The following is a 17763-nucleotide window of genomic DNA, read 5'->3' on the forward strand; positions in this document are numbered from 1 at the left end:
TTTAAAAATTCTCTCTCTTATCATATATAATGATACTAGGTCTTATATTTGGTTGTCCGGAAAGTTTGTGTCGATTTTTAAAGGAAAGAAAAAAGGTTAATAAATACTTTCCATTACATTTTTAATCAACCAAATATGAACCATTTTGTTGCACAATGCGACTCCATCTTTCCTTTAACTTGAAAATACCCTCTTCCCAGAAGCGAGGTGGTTTCATGGCAAATAAGTCGAAAGGTAAGCTACTATAAATCGGCACAAACTTTCCGGACAACCCAATATCTAATAGTTCTCTGTATTATTATGCCTGATAATTTAATTTCTTGTCAATTCTATTTCTTATCATATCTTTATTCTCTCTGTCTCCACACACACACACACACACACACACACACACACACACACACATTTATTTTATGCACACAGACATTCATGCACACACAAACGCATGTACATATGTAATAGAATTACTTTAGATATTCTATCATTGCTAAGTAATTAGTAACTTTTGGTTGTTAAACTTCTCCAGCAGTTCTAACAATTGATAATCACAGCTTTAAATTGAAACTAAACTGTTATTCTTATATCTACAGGTTCTTGCTAAGAAAGCCATTGCTGCCACCACCACCACCAACAACAACAACAACAACAGCATAACTGAAATAGAATCAATAGAAGATCCGTCAGGATTGTATCCTTTTTCGATGTCACAGTCCCTTTGATCTATGCTTCTGATGCCAGTGTTAGGTGGAGCAATGTCTCATTATGAAGGGCTGTGGTACACCAGTACCATCGTTGTATGAGTGTTATATTGGTGAATAATTAGTGTGGGGACCATGATACTGGTGTACAGTTTGTGTGGGATACTGGAACATGAGTGTAGTGTGACTGTGGTACAGTTAGTGTGGGGACAGTGACATTGGTGAATAGTTAGACTGTGGTGCTGGTTAGTATGGGGTCGTGTACAGTTAAAGTGGAAACAGTGGTATTGATGTATGGTTGATATGGGAGACTGGTATTGGCATACAGTTTCTGTGGGAGACTGTAGTACTGGCATACAGTTTATGTGAGATCTGTAGCACAAGGGGTACCTGTAGTGAGGTACTTGTGTGCTGCAACGGTACATTTAGCATATGACTGTAGTTGAAAGCTGTAGTATGTTTAGTCTGAAAGGCTGACTTCTGTAAATTAGATAGAAAAAATACAGTTTTAATTACTAATTAATCTTATAATCAGTAGTAAAATTATACAACCAGTGCTTTATACAACGGTAAGTACTTAGCAGTGTTGCTGAGTCTATAGTTATAATTGTTGTGATATCTGGACAGTGGCAGTTGTCTCCCCTGTAAGACACTGCCATTTCTGATGACCAACAAACTCAGCCTTGTACACTGTACTTCTATTGTTTATACTACATCAAAAAATATGTCCCCATTACCCTAATGTATACCACATAATGTTTCCACTACCATACTGCAAACTACACAATGTCCTATTACACGACCACCACCACCACCAACGTATGTCCTCACTATGCACTGTTTAATATGTCCCCCCATTACTTCATTACACCACAACACAATATGTCCCCATTAACCACCACACATTGTCCTCACTACACATCACATAATATATCCTCATTACCACACCCCCATACACCTCACAATATGTCTTCACTACCGCTACACTACATCCTATACAATATATTTCCTCTATAACACTACCACATGTCCCCACTACACCAGGTCAGTATGTCCTCTTTACCCCATTACCCTGTCTCACAATGTCTAAACTATCCTCTCATACATAACATCCTCTCTACTGCACTACATCTCACTATATAACCAGAATACTGCAAGATGCTGAGAAAGCCTCTATGAAGCCATAATCACTCAGCCAGCTTGAAATAACAGCTGCTTCTCAAATCATATCATGTCATGTTAAAAAGAAAAGGGCACATTGGATATTGTAGTCCTCGGTACATTATGCCTTACACAATGTCTTCGCTAGCACACTCCACCCTGTACCACATGTTGTAACTTACAGACTACACACCACACAATATAGCCATACCCCAGTCCATATACGTTCTGACTTCCAGATTACATTTCATAGCAGAGCAGCTTTTGCTCATTACATTATACTCACACTACAATTTCTGACTGTTATACTATGTTCTTACTGTTACACAACGTTCCTTTCTACCACCTCATACCACATTATACTACCCACCATGCAACCTGTCCTCACTGTCATACCATCAATACATATGTCTTTACTACTACATTGCACACCAAACAGACACCACCGTCATCATCATTATTCTTTTGATATCTGTTTTCCATGTTGGTATGGGTTGGACAGTTCAACAGAAGCTGGCGAGCCAGGGAACTGTGCCAAGCTCCAATGTCTGCTTTGATATTATTTCTACAGCTGGATGATCTTCCTAATGCCAACCACTCTACATAGTGTTCTTGGTGCTTTTTATGTGGCATTAGCATCAATGAGGTTACCAAGTAACTCACAAGACAAGACCCCAGTGTGCTACTGGTACTTATTTTAGCAGCCCCAAAAGGACAAAAGGCAAAGTTGACCTTGGTGGTTGTCCTTGCATATAGGTTATTCTCTGCATCCCTCTGCAGCGGAGTGTTCCTAATCTTGCGAGATCCTGGGTACCTGTGTCACATAAAAAGCACCTGTACTGGTGCCATGTAGATGCACCTGTGCCGGTGCTGTATAAAAGCACCCAGTGCATTGTCTAAAGTGCTTGGTGTCAGGAAGGGCATCTATGCTTGGGCAGCTCTCCAGCTGACCAGCTCCTGTCAAACCATCCAACTCATGCCAGCATGGAAAACGGATGTTAAATGATGATGATGATGAATTTTGCTTGGCATGCTAACGATTCTGCCAGCTTACCACCTTACATTACTGCTTTGTTAATATGGTGTTGATGCATATATGTGTATATACAGGGTTATTCAAAATGAACGAACCGATTTCATTACGCAATGTTTTAATAAGGAAAAGCAATAGAAAACTCCAGCTAAGTCACAAGTGTTTACTCACAATCAGCTTTTATCTCCTGTCTTACAAGTGTTCAATGTGGCCACCACCTGCAGCATGGGCAACATCAATGCGATAAGAGAATTCCTCCCAGATGCGTATCAGCATATCACGATCCAATGAGTACTTCTTTGGCTGTCTGGTTGAATGCTTTATCGAAGTTTTTCCATTTCCCTTCTATGCCAATATCTTCTGGAATCGCCTCAAGCAAAGCAAATTTATTCTTTAGTTCTATAATGAACTTTGCTTTTGATATGCTGATCTGCGTCTCTTATCGCATTGATGTTGCCTGTGCTGCAGGTGGTGGCCACATTGAACACTTGTAAGGCAGGAAATAATAGTTGATCGTCAGTAAATACTTGTGACTTAACTGGAGTTTTCTATTGCTTTTCCTTATTAAAATATTGCATAATGAAATCGGTTCCTTCTTTTTGAATAACCCTGTATATATATATATATACAGTTATAACTATGTTTAATACACTCCTATATTTAGTTTCACTGCTAAATAGACGTGGTGATAAAACCACAGGGCTTTTTACCTTATTAGAATGAAGATTAAACTGTCAGTAAAAACTCATCAGAGATCATTTACATCTCCCCAGCATGATGTCAACTTTAACTCCGTAGCATTCAGATTATTTTGTCAAATGTAATGCTTGTTTATTCACATTGAATTAATCAAGAATTGACTTGTAGCATAAAAATTTTGGTGATGTCATAAGTGGACAGAACATTTTGGCTAAATATGGCTGGTTTAAATGCTAAAGTGTTAAGAAGTGTAGAACTACTAACAAAAGATGTCAGCAAGATTGTAGTTCAACCTAATGGTTAGGTACAGGCTGTGTGTGTGGTTAAGAAGCTTACTTCCCAACCATGTGGTCTTGGATTCAGTCCCACTGTGTGACACCTTGGGCAAATGTCTTCTATTACCTCAGCCTGACCAAAGCCTTGTGAATAGATTTGATAGGTAGAAAGTGAAAGAAGCCCATGACATGTGTGTTGTATGTGTGTTTGTGTGTACCTTTGTTTTGACATCATGTGATGGTTGTAAATGAATATCACTGTCATATAAGCGAGGTTGTTTGTTAACAGTCTTCCATGAAAAATATGCCTGGCCATGAGGAAATATCACCTTGCTTGGAAATAGATGAAGGTCGGTGTCAGGAAGGACATTCAACCACAGAAAATCTGCCTCAACCAATTGTCTGAGCCATGGAAGCATGGAAAAGTAGATGTTAACATGATGATGATGATGATGTATATGATTAACAACTGTGCTTTAGTAACTTAAATCATCAACGAAATATGTGTTATGAATAAATATAAAGATATCATATCTATGTTTAGGGAATGTGTTTGTTCTTAATGCCCTGTTTTAAACAGTAACAAAATCCAGCTGTAATAGCAATTGCTCCAACAAAATGCTAGTATCTTTATTTACCCATTTCTCTTCTGCTCATGTGGGCTTGGACAAATTCATGTGAAACAATAAAAAAAAACAACAGACTTTTTATGAATTCCTGTTGAATTATTTGCTGAAAGACTATATTTTTTTCTTATTTTATTCACTCCAAAAATTATTTCCAAAGTTTGTGTCATTAAAACTCTAAAAACATTAAGAGATGTGAAATAATGTATTTCGTTTTATTAAATTTTTTTTTATTGAGGGTACTTGAAGTAGATAAAGCTGTAAATATTGGGTTACAAAACCTCTTTGAGTAGAAAAAGACGAATGCTGCCTGTGAGACTTCAACCCACATCTTCTGTAGAAAAATTTAAAGGGTTGCTTTGGTATAATGGTAGAACACCTGTCATGTCTACAGAAGATGTGTGTACAAGTCCCACAGGCAGCCTTCAACTTTTTCTATCTAAATGTTTTTTTTAAACCTAATAATGTAATTATCTATAGCTTTATCTACTATGAGTTCTACCTTTAAAAAAGAAAGAAAAAACGAAATTATTTCCCAAAGTATTTTTGTATCATGAAATATTGGAATGTTCCCTCTACATATTACTGCTGATTATTTTCCTTGACCAGTGTCCAGTGAAGATATGATGTCCATGTACAATGTAAAAACACCAAGTTCAGTAAGTAAAAGATTGAATTGTTTTTGTTTGTTTAATGAGATAAAAGTTGTTTCTGATGGATTGCTCTGGTGAATTTTTAAAGTTGGCCAAGTTTAGACCCAGAAAATGTTTGGAAGATTGATCATGGGAAAAGCATCCCTGGAGTAAAGAAGGCATGTCCTTGGCAAGCTTGCAAATAGTGATGAAAGGACTTTGACAAACCTGATTGATTGATTTTGTTATGAAGAAAGTGATGGAAATCTCTTTGGAGTTTTGATTAACCAGTTTTTATTCTTTCCATAAATAAAAGGAAAATACTGTCATTACTGGAAGGTGTTTATAAGCCATTTAAAATAACACACAAAAACCGTTAGATTCATTTCAACATTTAAATTTAATTTGTCAAAATATTTTCTGTGCTGCATCTGAGATGCAGCACAGAATTTTGTCAGTGAACAAATTTAAATGTTGAAGTGAATCTAACAGTTTTTGTGTGTTATTTTAAATGGCTTATAAACACCTTCCACGCTGCAATTGTTTTTGTTCCAGCACACGATCTCAGATCAGGTCACTTGCTATGCAAGTACATCTCCGTAACTGTCATTACTGCAAATAACAAAACATCTAGAAAGTTTGAATGTTATTGTTCTTGGTGTAATTGTAGTAGCAGTCAAAAAGTTAGCTGCTGGTCATTACATTGCTGTTGCTGCTTGTTCATTGTGGCTGTTGTCAGCAGTTGTCTATTTCTATTTGCCATCTGTCTACTGTTTCTCAATGCTCTCTGTCAAGTAACTAAGATGTGCTGAATATATACCGATGGATAGATTCAGAGAGAAAGGCACGGAAAAGTTGGTATTATTGCTGGAGTCAGTTCTGGGTGAAATCATGATTGGTTAGAATTTTCTATTCCGTGGGTAATATTCAGGCAAATCATGACACCAAGTGTAGTAATCTAACTGCTAAATATTCCTGCTACAGATTAAACAAACAATTAATCAAAAAATCAATTAGTTAATTGGTTAAATATTTAACCAATTACGTCTGCCAAGCAGTGTGTGTTAGGAAATCTCTGCTGTCCATAATTCTTATTTAGAATAAATCTGGTTTGACATGTTTTTAACCTTTCTAATGTAGGTGGATGATATTTAGTTAATCTAGAAACTTCTTGAAAGTTAAAATGTTTGAAACTTTCTTCTATGTAGATGTCCAAAAGTAAAAAACGACCAAGATCTCCAGATATTCCCAAGAAGTCCTTAAATACCAGTTTTAATGCACTACTACCAGAACTTTATTCCCCAAAGAGGTAATTAAACTTTTATTTAATCATTCAGTAACTGTAAGGTTAAGGTATTAGACAAGTGACCACATAGTTTGAATGTGGTCAAAGGTTTATCATAGGCCATTATGTCTCATCATCATTTTAACATCCACTTTTGCATGCTTGCAAAAGCTGAAGTTTGTTGAAGATTTTCTATGGCTGGATGCCCTTCCTGTCACCAACCATCAACTCTTTCCAAGCAAAGTAATATTTCCCCATGGCTAGTTTTAGCGAAATTAATAGAAATGGTTGACATTCATTTGCAACAATCATGTGATGTCAAGACAAAGAGACACGTACGTATACTTTCTTACACACACATACAGTGGGCTTCTTTCGGTTTCTTATTTCTTTACTGCCCACAAGGGGATACACACAGAGGGGACAAATGGATTAAGTCGATTATATCAACCCCAGTGCATAACTGGTACTTATTTAATCGACCCCGAAAAGATGAAAGGCAAAGTTGACCTCGATGGAATTCGAACTCAGAACATAGCGGCAGATGAAATACCGCCAAGCATTTTGCACGTCGCGTTAATGTTTCTGCCAGCTCGCCGCCTTTCAGTTTCTCAGGGCTTCTTTCAGTTTCTGCCTACCAAATCTACTCACAAGGGCTTGGTTGATCTGGGATTATAGTAGAACATGCTTGCCAAAGATGCTATGCTATGAGATTGAACCTGAAATCATGTAGATGGGAAGCAAACTTCTTAGTCACATAGCCATGTCTGTACCTTATCTTTATTATATATAAAATCGAATAAGTTTGTGTACTGTAAGGAGAGGTGACTTCTAACAGTTCAGACAAATTGTTGTTTAACCCCAGGATAGTCCTGATTCAGAAGACTCACGAGGGAGTGCTGCAAAGTTCCTGGCTTGAAGGATATTGTGAAAGGCCTGGCTGGAGGCCCAACCTTCCGAGTTCTTTTATAGGGCTTAAGAAAACTGAAGGACTGCTGCATTAAGTGAGTGAATCTGAGAGGGGAATATGTTGAATAAAATCATAATTAACTGATCCTCCTATATTTTCCTTTACCCAAAGCCAAGAACTTTTCTGCACCCACGTGCATCATTAACCCTCTTGTTACCATATTTCTGTTGAAATATACTGCTTTTCATCATCATTATCCCTTAATGCCCGTTTGTCATGCTGGCATGGGTTGGACAGTTTGATCAGAGCTGACAAGCTAGAGAGTTGCACCAGGTTCCAGTCTGATTTGGCTTGGTTTCTATGGCTGGATGCCCTTCCTAACACCAACCATTTTACAGTGTGTTTTGTGGTATTCGAAACATAAATTAGCTTGAAATTTTGATGGAAGGTTTTAATTTAGATCACCTTAAAACAGGAAGGTTGTATCATAGAACCAAGGGCAGTCTTAGGCAGGTTGATATTAAAAAAAGGATAAAGGTATAACTGTCTCATCTTTTATGCAGATATTCTATATTTACAATTGCACTATAAGGTGTAGCCTTTTTATAAAATAGTGTGTGATTCGGAAGAAATTTAACTGTTGTTTTTAACCAATTGTGTGACCAATCAGAGGTTTATTTGTTGGCTCTAGAAATGTATCAGACACCTTTAAATGAAATTAGAGACCTTAATTAATGTTAACTACTTAAATGTCTTGCAGTGCTACTCCTCCACGTATTTTCAAAGATCGCACAAATTCTGGTGAATGTGTTCTCAGTTTTGGAAACGTAACCTCTGCTCATTGGTCAGACACCAGCCTCAAATGTTCCTTTGATCTTTTCGATGCATCTTCAGTTCTTACAAATTCTATCAAATATATGTTTGAAAAGAAACATGACCAAGCTGAATGTAAGTTTATGAATCTTGTTTTCTTCTATGACCAAACATCAACAAATGATTTCTTTAGTTCAGCTGATGATGCTGAAGTCCTTTCATCCTCCTCAATGATATTTTCTCATTCTTTCAGGTCTCTCTAGTTCTGGTTGTCTGCAAACCTCATTAAGACTCTGACATACCAGCTGATTGATTGATTGCTTGATTAATCAAGCACTTTATTAGTCAATTGGCTAACTACTTGACTGATCATTATTGGCACTCCGTTGCTTACGACGTCGAGGGTTCCAGTTGATCCGATCAACGGAACAGCCTGCTCGTGAAATTAACGTGCAAGTGGCTGAGCACTCCACAGACACGTGTACCCTTAACGTAGTTCTCGGGGAGATTCAGCTTTGTCACACTCTGTGTGACAAGGCTGACCCTTTGAATTACAGGCACAACAGAAACAGGAAGTAAGAGTGAGAGAAAGTTGTGGTGGAAGAGTACAGCAGGGTTCGCCACCATCCCCTGCTGGAGCCTCGTGGAGCTTTAGGTGTTTTCGCTCAATAAACACTCACAACGCCCGGTCTGGGAATCGAAACCGCAATCCTATGACCGCGAGTCCACTGCCCTAACCACTGGGCCATTGCGCCTCCACTGACTGATCATAATAATATAATAATAATAATAATAATAATCAGCATCATCATTTAACATCCGTTTTCCATGCTGGCATGGGTTGGACGATTTGACTGGGGACTGGCGAACCAGATGGCTATACCAGACTGCAATCTGATCTGGCAGAGTTTCTACAGCTGGATGCCCTTAATGCCAACCACTCTGAGAGTGTAGTGGGTGCTTTTTATGTGCCACCGGCACGAGGGCAAGTCAGGCGGTACTAGCAACGGCCATGCTCAAATGGTGTTTCTTTACGTGCCACCTGCACAGGAGTCAGTCCAATGTTTTGTTCACATGCCACTGGCATAAGTGCCAGTAGGGCGAAGCTGGAAACGATCGCGCTCAAATGGTGCTTTTTACGTGCCACCGGCACAGAAGCGAGAACACTGCTCTGACAGTGATCCCACTCGGATGGTGCTGTTAGTGCTCCTCTGGCACTGGTGCCAGTCATCGAATTTGGTTCAAATAATAATAATAATCCTTTCTATTATAGGCACAAGGCCTGAAATTTACAGGGAGTAGGGTAAGTAGATTACATCGACCCCAGTGTGTAACTGGTACTTATTTAATCGACCCTGGAAGGAAGAAAGGCAAAGTCAACCTTGGTGGAATTTGAGCTCAGAACATAGCAGCAGACGAAATACCGTTAAGCATTTCGCCCGGCGTGCTAATGATTCTGCCAGCTCGCCGCCTTAATAATAATAATAATAATAATAATAATAATAATAATAATAATAATAACAATCCTTTCTACTGAAAGCACAAGGCTTCATATTTGGGGAAAAGGATTAAGTCGATTATATCGACTCCAGTGTGTAAATCGTACTTATTTAATTGACCCTGAAAGGATGAAAGGTAAAGTTGACCTCGGTGGAATTTGAACTTAGAACGTAGCGATGGGCGAAATGCTGTTAAGCATTTCACCCGAGATGCTAACGATTCTGCCAGCTTGTCGCCTTAATAATAATAATAATAATAATAATAATAATTCTTTCAAATTTTGGCACGAGGCTAGCAGTTTTGAGGGGGAGAGGGTATGCATTTCTTATTGGCAAAATAACTCTCTTGAGATACTACAACATCTGTTTCAATACACATTTTTTTTACTTCAAGAATCTTGTAAAACTAATGCTAAAATGAGATGATAATAATACGCCATGGTTTTAATTTTATTATTTGTTTTTCTTTTTTTCTTTTTCTAGACCTGAACGATCAGATTGATAAAGTGAGTTCTCAGCTTAAACAGAAATATGAATTGGAAGAATTTCATCACATTGGTCGTTCATCTCAAGTAAGGTCACATCTTTTCTTCCTTTTCACTCTGTCTTTCTGCCTATTTGTCTTTCTCTTTCTCTCTCTTTCTCATTACTAAAAAAGGTTCGTTCTCTCTGTACCATGCGGCACATAAGGCTGAAACACAACCTCTCCAACCAACTCTGTTTCCTGCCACTGTTTTAATTTCATTCCAGCTTCTCCATCCTTCTTGTCTTTCCTTTTCAGTGGTTTTAGGACGCCCTGCTGCTCTTTTCCCCTCAGATGTCACTTTAGTGCCACTATACAATCACTTCCTTGATCTTGTCTGTATGTCTTATTTCATCACTGATTCTGTTGATTCCTGTTGTCATCTCAATTGTGTCATTTTGGACTCTTTGCAGTCACTTGATGTCTAACTTCACAAATATCCTGGTTGCTGACTGTTCTGAGCTCAAACACTACCATTTACAATATTTTGTATTTTATTTCCTATTGTTTAAGGCAAAAGAGGAAGGGAAACTCCCATGACCCTTTCCTGAATGCTCATGGGAAAGGTATAAATGTCACAGTTTCACTTTCGCTTTCATCATTAATTACATCCTCTTTCCTATATAAGAATTATTAATGTTCTAAAATGTTATTAACCCTGACATGTAACTGAAGACTGTGTCTCTGGATTTGCATGTGCCACATTTTTCTTAATTCAATTCCAGACATTTTTTCAACTGTATATAGCAGTGGTTCTCAACTATTTTAATATCTGGACCAGATCCAAAACCTGGATTTTTTTAGGGAGCCACACCAAAAAATGTAAAATGCAAGTCAATTTGAAGAAAAATTTATTATGTTCATAGAGGGAAGACTATCAAGGGCCACTAGAAGGATGGTTGAAGGCTGCATGCAGCCCCTGGGAGGTACAGTTGAGAACTGCTGGTATGTAGGCTCTACAGGGTAACAGAGTTTCTTCTGGCTGTGTGGTAAGTAGCTTGCTTACCAACTACATTGTTCCCGGTTCAGTCCCACTGCGTGACACCTTGGGAAAGTGTCTTCTACTATAGCCACAGGCCGACCAAAGCCTTGTGAGTGGATTTGGTAGACGGAAACTGAAAGAAGTCCGTCGTATATATGTATGTGTGTGTATATGTTTGTGTCTGTGTTTGTCCACCCAACATCGCTTGACAACCGATGCTGGTGTGTTTACGTCCCCGTAACTTAGCGGTTCGGCAAAAGAGACTGATAGAATAAGTACTAGGCTTTCAAAGAATAAGTCTTGGGGTCCATTTGCTTGACTAAAGGCGGTGCTCCAGCATGGCCGCAGTCAAATGACTGAAACAAGTAAAAGTATATGGGAGGTGTTGGAGCTGTTTTGTCTGACTGAATCATTTATGTTTAACTTCATTGCTCTGTCTTTCTACAGGCAACTGTTACCATTGCTGGCCGTATTTGCGGTGAGTGTGAGAGTCGTTTGAATGCTCAGTCAATCATTCTAGAAGGTTCTCATGATACTTCCTCAGGAATGACATGTCCTATTGATGTATCAGAATTAAAAGACTACTCGTTGTTTCCTGGACAGGTAAGTTTATTTTCTGGGAACATCACTTTGTTTGCTCGTAACTGAATATACACAGTCAACTCCCTTTCGACACACAGACAGTTCAATATTGCTTTCTCTTCAAAGTTCAAGTTAACCCCTGCCACCCATTTAATTACTGCTTGCATATCAGGAGAGTTGCAGTTGCTCCACATATCTGAGAGAGTGTTGCTGCTACTACTACTACTACAATGTTGGCACTCCGTCGCTTATGATGTCGAGGGTTCCAGTTGATCCGATCAACGGAACAGCCTGCTCGTGAAATTAACGTGCAAGTGGCTGAGCAATCCACTGACACGTGTACCCTTAACGTAGTTCTCGGGGATATTCAGCGTGACACAGTGTGACCCTTTGAATTACAGGCACAACAGAAACAGGAAGTAAGAGTGAGAGAAAGTTGTGGTAAAAGAGTACAACAGGGTTCGCCACCATCCCCTGCCGGAGCCTGGTGGAGCTTTAGGTGTTTTCGCTCAATAAACGCTCACAACGCCCGGTCTGGGAATCGAAACCGCAATCCTATGACTGCGAGTCCGCTGCCTAACCACTGGGCCATTGCGCCTCCTCTACTACTACAATACGCACACACAAACACACACACCACTTGGTGCACACCTCTTGATGACAATTCATGGTGATTACCTCATCTTGTCAGATGATAGCTGTCTCACTTGCGAGACATTTGTATATCATGTCGTTGGATTTAAGTGACAAAAGCTTGTATAACACTTTTGCCCCTCTCTCTCAATTGCCATGTTAGGTTCCAGTAACAAGCATTGAATATAAAACATGTAGAATATTTGGGCCAGATATTTTCACTTTAAATACTAAATGGTTACGCTATTTCTTTTTTTTTTCCAGATTGTTGCTTTTGATGCTATAAATCCAAATGGTAAAATGTTTATGGCTAAGAAAATCTATGATGTAAGTTTTATGAAAAGTTTTAGCAACCTTCATATAAAGCTGGGTTTGACTCATCTTTTTGCAGAAGGAGGTGGCTTTATGCTAAGTTAGTGGTTCTCAACCATTTTTTACCTGTGGACCCCTTTCATTCCTATTTTACTTGGATGGGACCCCTGTAGCCATTTGATGCTTAAAAATAACCTATTATATTTTTATAATTAAATTTTATTAAGAATTGTATAAAAACAATTGTTAAAATATTTTGTGTGTTGTAGAAGCATAACCAGTTTATTTGGAGATAGATTTTAACAAGAAAATCTTATGTGGACTGCCAAGGATCATGTGATCTCTGGTTGAGAACCATTGTGCTAGGTGATGAGATAAAGGGAACCAGAACAGAACAGATTCTTGCTATTGAGGAGATACAAGGCTAATTATATCTTACAAGAGTCAACCAGGAATTTAAGTGGATTTAGTTAATTAAATTTGGCATTAGGAAGGGCATCCAGCCTTAGAAACCATGCCAAAACAGACATGGAATCCGAGCAGCTGACCAGCTCCTGTCAAACTGTTCAACCCATGCCTGCATGGAAAATGATGATGGTGATGAAATTAACTCCAGTACGCTGGAGAATGAAATGTAAAGTTGGTCTTGGTTTGATTTGAACTCAAAACATAAAGAACCACAACAAATGCCACAAGGCTTTTTGTCTAATGCTCTAACAATTTTTGTAATCAACAACAAAATTTGTGAAACTAATTCAATATCATCAAAGTTTTACTTCTGATTTTCCATGCTGGTATGGGTTGGACATTTTTTCTAAGAGACTTTTGTTCAGCTTATGACATGCAGGGATGCAGTTTATTTATTCTAAAACCAGAATTCATGCAATATATAGTATATTATATACAATATTCTAGAAATGGTGGCTATCATTCTGAAAGCTTTGAATTATATTTTCTAGAATGTTCCGTTGCAGCAAGCTCCTCTAGTGCCAGAGAAATTGCCAAAAGGTAGGTTTGTTCTGAATTTTTTTCTCTATTAATTTACTAACAGACTGGGTGCTTTGTCATGTCTAGTTTGGTGCCACACTAAAGTTCACTTTGTCAGTATCAGTACACACACATACATACATACACACACACATATATATATATGTGTATTACTGTTCTATATTTAAGAGATGAGGAATTATGTACATTATTTACAATTGATGGTTGTTTGTCCTCATCTTGTTTGTTGTTAGCACAACGTTTCGGCTGATATACCCTCCAGCCTTCATCAGGTGTCTTGGGGAAACAAGAACCCAGGTTCGAAATTTCCCCAAGACACCTGATGAAGGCTGGAGGGTATATCAGCCGAAACGTTGTGCTAACAACAAACAAGATGAGGACAAATATCAGTCAATTGTAAATAATGTAAATAATATATGTATGTATGCATACATATATAATTATTTATTTAAAGGTTACAATACATGTATTAAAGCGCTACTAATAGTTTCATATGTTGAGAAAACTCAAACATATTCTTCAGGCGCAAACCACATATAACGGATCAGTACATTACACACATACATGCATAATAGTTTACTGTTACTTTAAGGGTCAGATCAATAAAAAAAGTACTGCATCTAGTGAGAGATAAATATCATTTAATGCTCACAGCATTAAAATAAGAATTACTAATAGTTCTTTGTCTTAGGTTAAAATCTGCCTAACCACATGTCATAATGGCAATAAACTATTAGTAACTCTGGTAAATTTTCAGATTAACACCCACACTGTTTTCACTAGGGTGTTAGGGTTTTAGGGTCAAGGTTAGGGTTACGGTTACAGTTAGGGTTTTAGGGTTAGGGTTAGGGAATTCCGTCCATAACCCTAACCCTAACACCCTAGTGAAGCTCGTGCGGGTGTTAATCTGAAAATTTACCGTATCTCTTTACTTAATACAGTGTACCTTAAATGATATATGTATCTACATGTACATATATATGTGTGTGTATCTTTACATGTACAGTGTTTGTAAAAAATGGTTCATCCATGCAGTGTTCTTTGTCTCCAGTTTTCTACATAACCATGTTTGGGCTGTTTGTTGTTTGACAGACCGGGTGATTAGGAAACATGTAACTGTTAACGATAGGAAGAGCATCTGACTGTAGAAATCTCTGCCCCAGTATTCTCTCATCTGATCCATACTTGCACGCAAATGTCGACTTTAAAATGATGATATTTAATAAAAGACTTAATTCCATCTTTGTAGGCTCCAGTTTGAATATCTTGATAGCTGCTGGGCCGTTTCTTACAACAGACAGTATAATGTTTGAACCTCTCACAGATCTTTTAAATGTTTGCCAGAAAGAGAAACCTCATATGTGTATTTTGGTGAGTTGTACCCCTTTGCTGATTTTTTTCTCTTTTTTTTTTTCTCCCTGACTTCACTGGTGCTGGTGCTTCGTAAAAAATCATCCAGTCCACTCTGTAAAGTGGTTGGAATTAGGAAGGCCATCCAGCTGTAAAATCCATGCCAAAATAGACATTGGAGCCTGGGGAAGTCCTCTGGCTTGCCAGCTCCTGTCAAAACATCCGACCCATGCAAGCGTGGAAGATGGATGTTAAATAGTGATGATGATGTTGATGATGATAATGATAATGTCAGCATGGAACATGGATATTAAAAGATAATGATGATAAGCATAATGACAATAATTTAATCAGAGATAAAATTCTGGTATCCTCCACAGTTTTAATTCCTCTCTGAAGCCATTTCTTTTTATTTATATTGTTAATATTTTTGTTCTATCTCGGGGGCATCATTGTACCAATAATAAACATGCACTTGTTCAATTCTTTTATTATTATTATTATTAGTCAATTGGTTTAACATCTAACCAATTAACTAATTGATTGTTTGATTAATTTTTTGGTCAATCAGACAACTAGGTTTGTCAAAGTCATTTCATTGCCATTTGCGACCTCATGAGTGACATACCCTCTGAAGTCCAGGCCTGCTTTACTTTGGCAAACCTAGCTTATTGATTGATTGATTGACCAAATGATTAATCATTTTGTTAATTGATTAAATGGTTAACGAATTGACTAGTAATAATGTAAGAAGTGAAATAGAACCTGCGCATGTATTACTGTTGATGTAATGACCCTCCCAAGATACAACAAAATCTGCTTCAACACATAAGTTCACATCAAGAAAAGCATGAACACCATGAAATACCATTCACTTTCCTCTATAAGGCTTTGTATTTGTTTAAGAAATTGTAAAAGAATTTCTACCAATGATAATTTCTATATTCTAAAAGTTGATGATGCATCAAACAAGAAACCGGACCAATAAGTTGGAATTTATTTAGGAGTTGAAGTTCCATTTGTTTCTGTTATCTAATTTTTGTTTTCTTAATAACATTGCCTTGGTAAATCTCAAAAGTGGCTTTGTGGTTAAGCAGTTTGCTTCCCAACCATGTGGTTTTGAGTTCAGTCCCATTGCATAGCACCTTGGATGAGTGTACTCTACCTTAGCCTTGGGTCAATCAAAACCTTGTGGGTGGATTTGGTAGATGGAAACTGAAAGAAGCCCATTTTGTATGTATGTGTACTTTGTCTTAACATACATGATGATTGTAAATGAGAATGAGTAACACTGCCATTCAGGTGATGTTATTCATTTCCAGTCTTCTGTGGAAAACATGTGCTGGGCCACATAAAAAGAACTCAGTCCTCTCTGCTGGGTGGTTGGTGTTAGGAAGGGCGTCCAGCCATAAAAACCATGCCAAAACAGACATGGAAGTCTGGTGCAGTCTTCTGCCTGGCCAGCTCCTGTCAAACCGTCCAACCCATGCCGGCATGGAAAGCAGACGTGAAATAATGATGATGATGATATCATTTACTAAGTCTTATTACCGTTTATTTAACAGATCGGACCATTCCTTGATGAAGAACACACTGGTATCCAGGTAAGTGTTGACTCATTTTAGATCTTGTCAAATATAGAATTTATATATAATAGGTACAGGAGTGGCTGTGTAGCAAGAAGCTTGCTTTCCAACCAGGCGAGCTGGCAGAAATGTTAGCACGCCGGGCGAAATGCTTAGCGGTATTTCGTCTGCCGTTACGTCCTGAGTTCAAATACCACCAAGGTCAACTTTGCCTTTCATCCTTTCGGGGTCAATAAATTAAGTACCAGTCATGTACTGGGGTCGATGTAATCAACTTGATCCCTTTGTCTGTCCATATTTGTCCCCTCTATGTTTTTAGCCCCTTGTGGGCAATAAAGAAATAAGAAGCATGCTTTCCAACGACATGGTTCCAGGTTCAGTCCCACTGCCTGGCACCTTGGTCAAGTGTCCTTTATAGTTTTGGGCCAACCAAAGCCTTGTAAGTGGATTTGGTAGATGTAAACTGAAAGAAATTTATATCCTTATATATATATATATATCTATATATATAAAAATGAGAATGTCTGTCTGTCTGTCTGTCTGTCTGTCTGTCTGTGTGAATCCCTAAAACTCGAGAACTACGCAACCAATTTCATTCAAATTTTACACATGCCTTACTTAGGGTTCCAGTTGTGTTTTAGTCAAAAAAAATTATTAACTTCTTGCAGAGTTCGAGCACACGGCAACATAATATCTCCTCCACTATTTAAGTATTACGTGTCAAAAGTGAAACAAAAACACTCATGTCAAATACTTTCACTTTAAAAATGAAACTATTCCACTAACTGAAACAATCACATTTCGATACTGTAGTGACAGATACTTTCACAGAGAGAGAAAGAGAGAGACAGAAAGAGAGAGAGAGAGAGAGAGACAGAAAGAGAGAGAGAGAGAGAGATGTATATGTATACATGTATATGTACACCATTTCGATACTGTAATGACAGATACTTTCAGAGAGAGAGAAAGAGAGAGAGAGAGAGAAAGAGACAGAGAAAGAGAGAGAGAGAGAGAGATGTATATGTATACATATAGATGTACACGTATATGTATATATATATATATAGAGATCTATACATACATGTATATGTATACATATGTGTAGATGTATATATATATATAGATGTACATGTAATATGTACACATATATACATAT

At 37.9% G+C, this 17763-nt stretch overlaps 1 protein-coding gene across 7 annotated transcripts in view; it reads left to right on the forward strand.

The window, feature by feature from the left end:
• The window catches only part of LOC106873471 (DNA polymerase alpha subunit B), a 52015-nt gene that overhangs the window by 21300 nt on the left and 12952 nt on the right, over nt 1-17763 (forward strand). For 6 of the 7 annotated variants that reach the window (XM_089348857.1, XM_014920853.3, XM_014920852.3 and 3 more), the window contains 10 exons: nt 591-688; nt 5109-5151; nt 6333-6433; nt 8080-8267; nt 10115-10203; nt 11584-11739; nt 12616-12678; nt 13623-13671; nt 14921-15042; nt 16587-16625. In XM_089348857.1, the coding sequence (XP_089204983.1) occupies nt 591-688; nt 5109-5151; nt 6333-6433; nt 8080-8267; nt 10115-10203; nt 11584-11739; nt 12616-12678; nt 13623-13671; nt 14921-15042; nt 16587-16625 (948 nt within the window). The remainder of the gene's footprint in view (nt 1-590; nt 689-5108; nt 5152-6332; nt 6434-8079; nt 8268-10114; nt 10204-11583; nt 11740-12615; nt 12679-13622; nt 13672-14920; nt 15043-16586; nt 16626-17763) is intronic. The other variant, XM_089348878.1, reaches the window with a different exon arrangement.

This window comes from Octopus bimaculoides, chromosome 1 (genome assembly GCF_046866305.1).
Source record: "Octopus bimaculoides isolate indiv1 chromosome 1, ASM4686630v1, whole genome shotgun sequence".
NCBI classification, from domain to species: domain Eukaryota; kingdom Metazoa; phylum Mollusca; class Cephalopoda; order Octopoda; family Octopodidae; genus Octopus; species Octopus bimaculoides.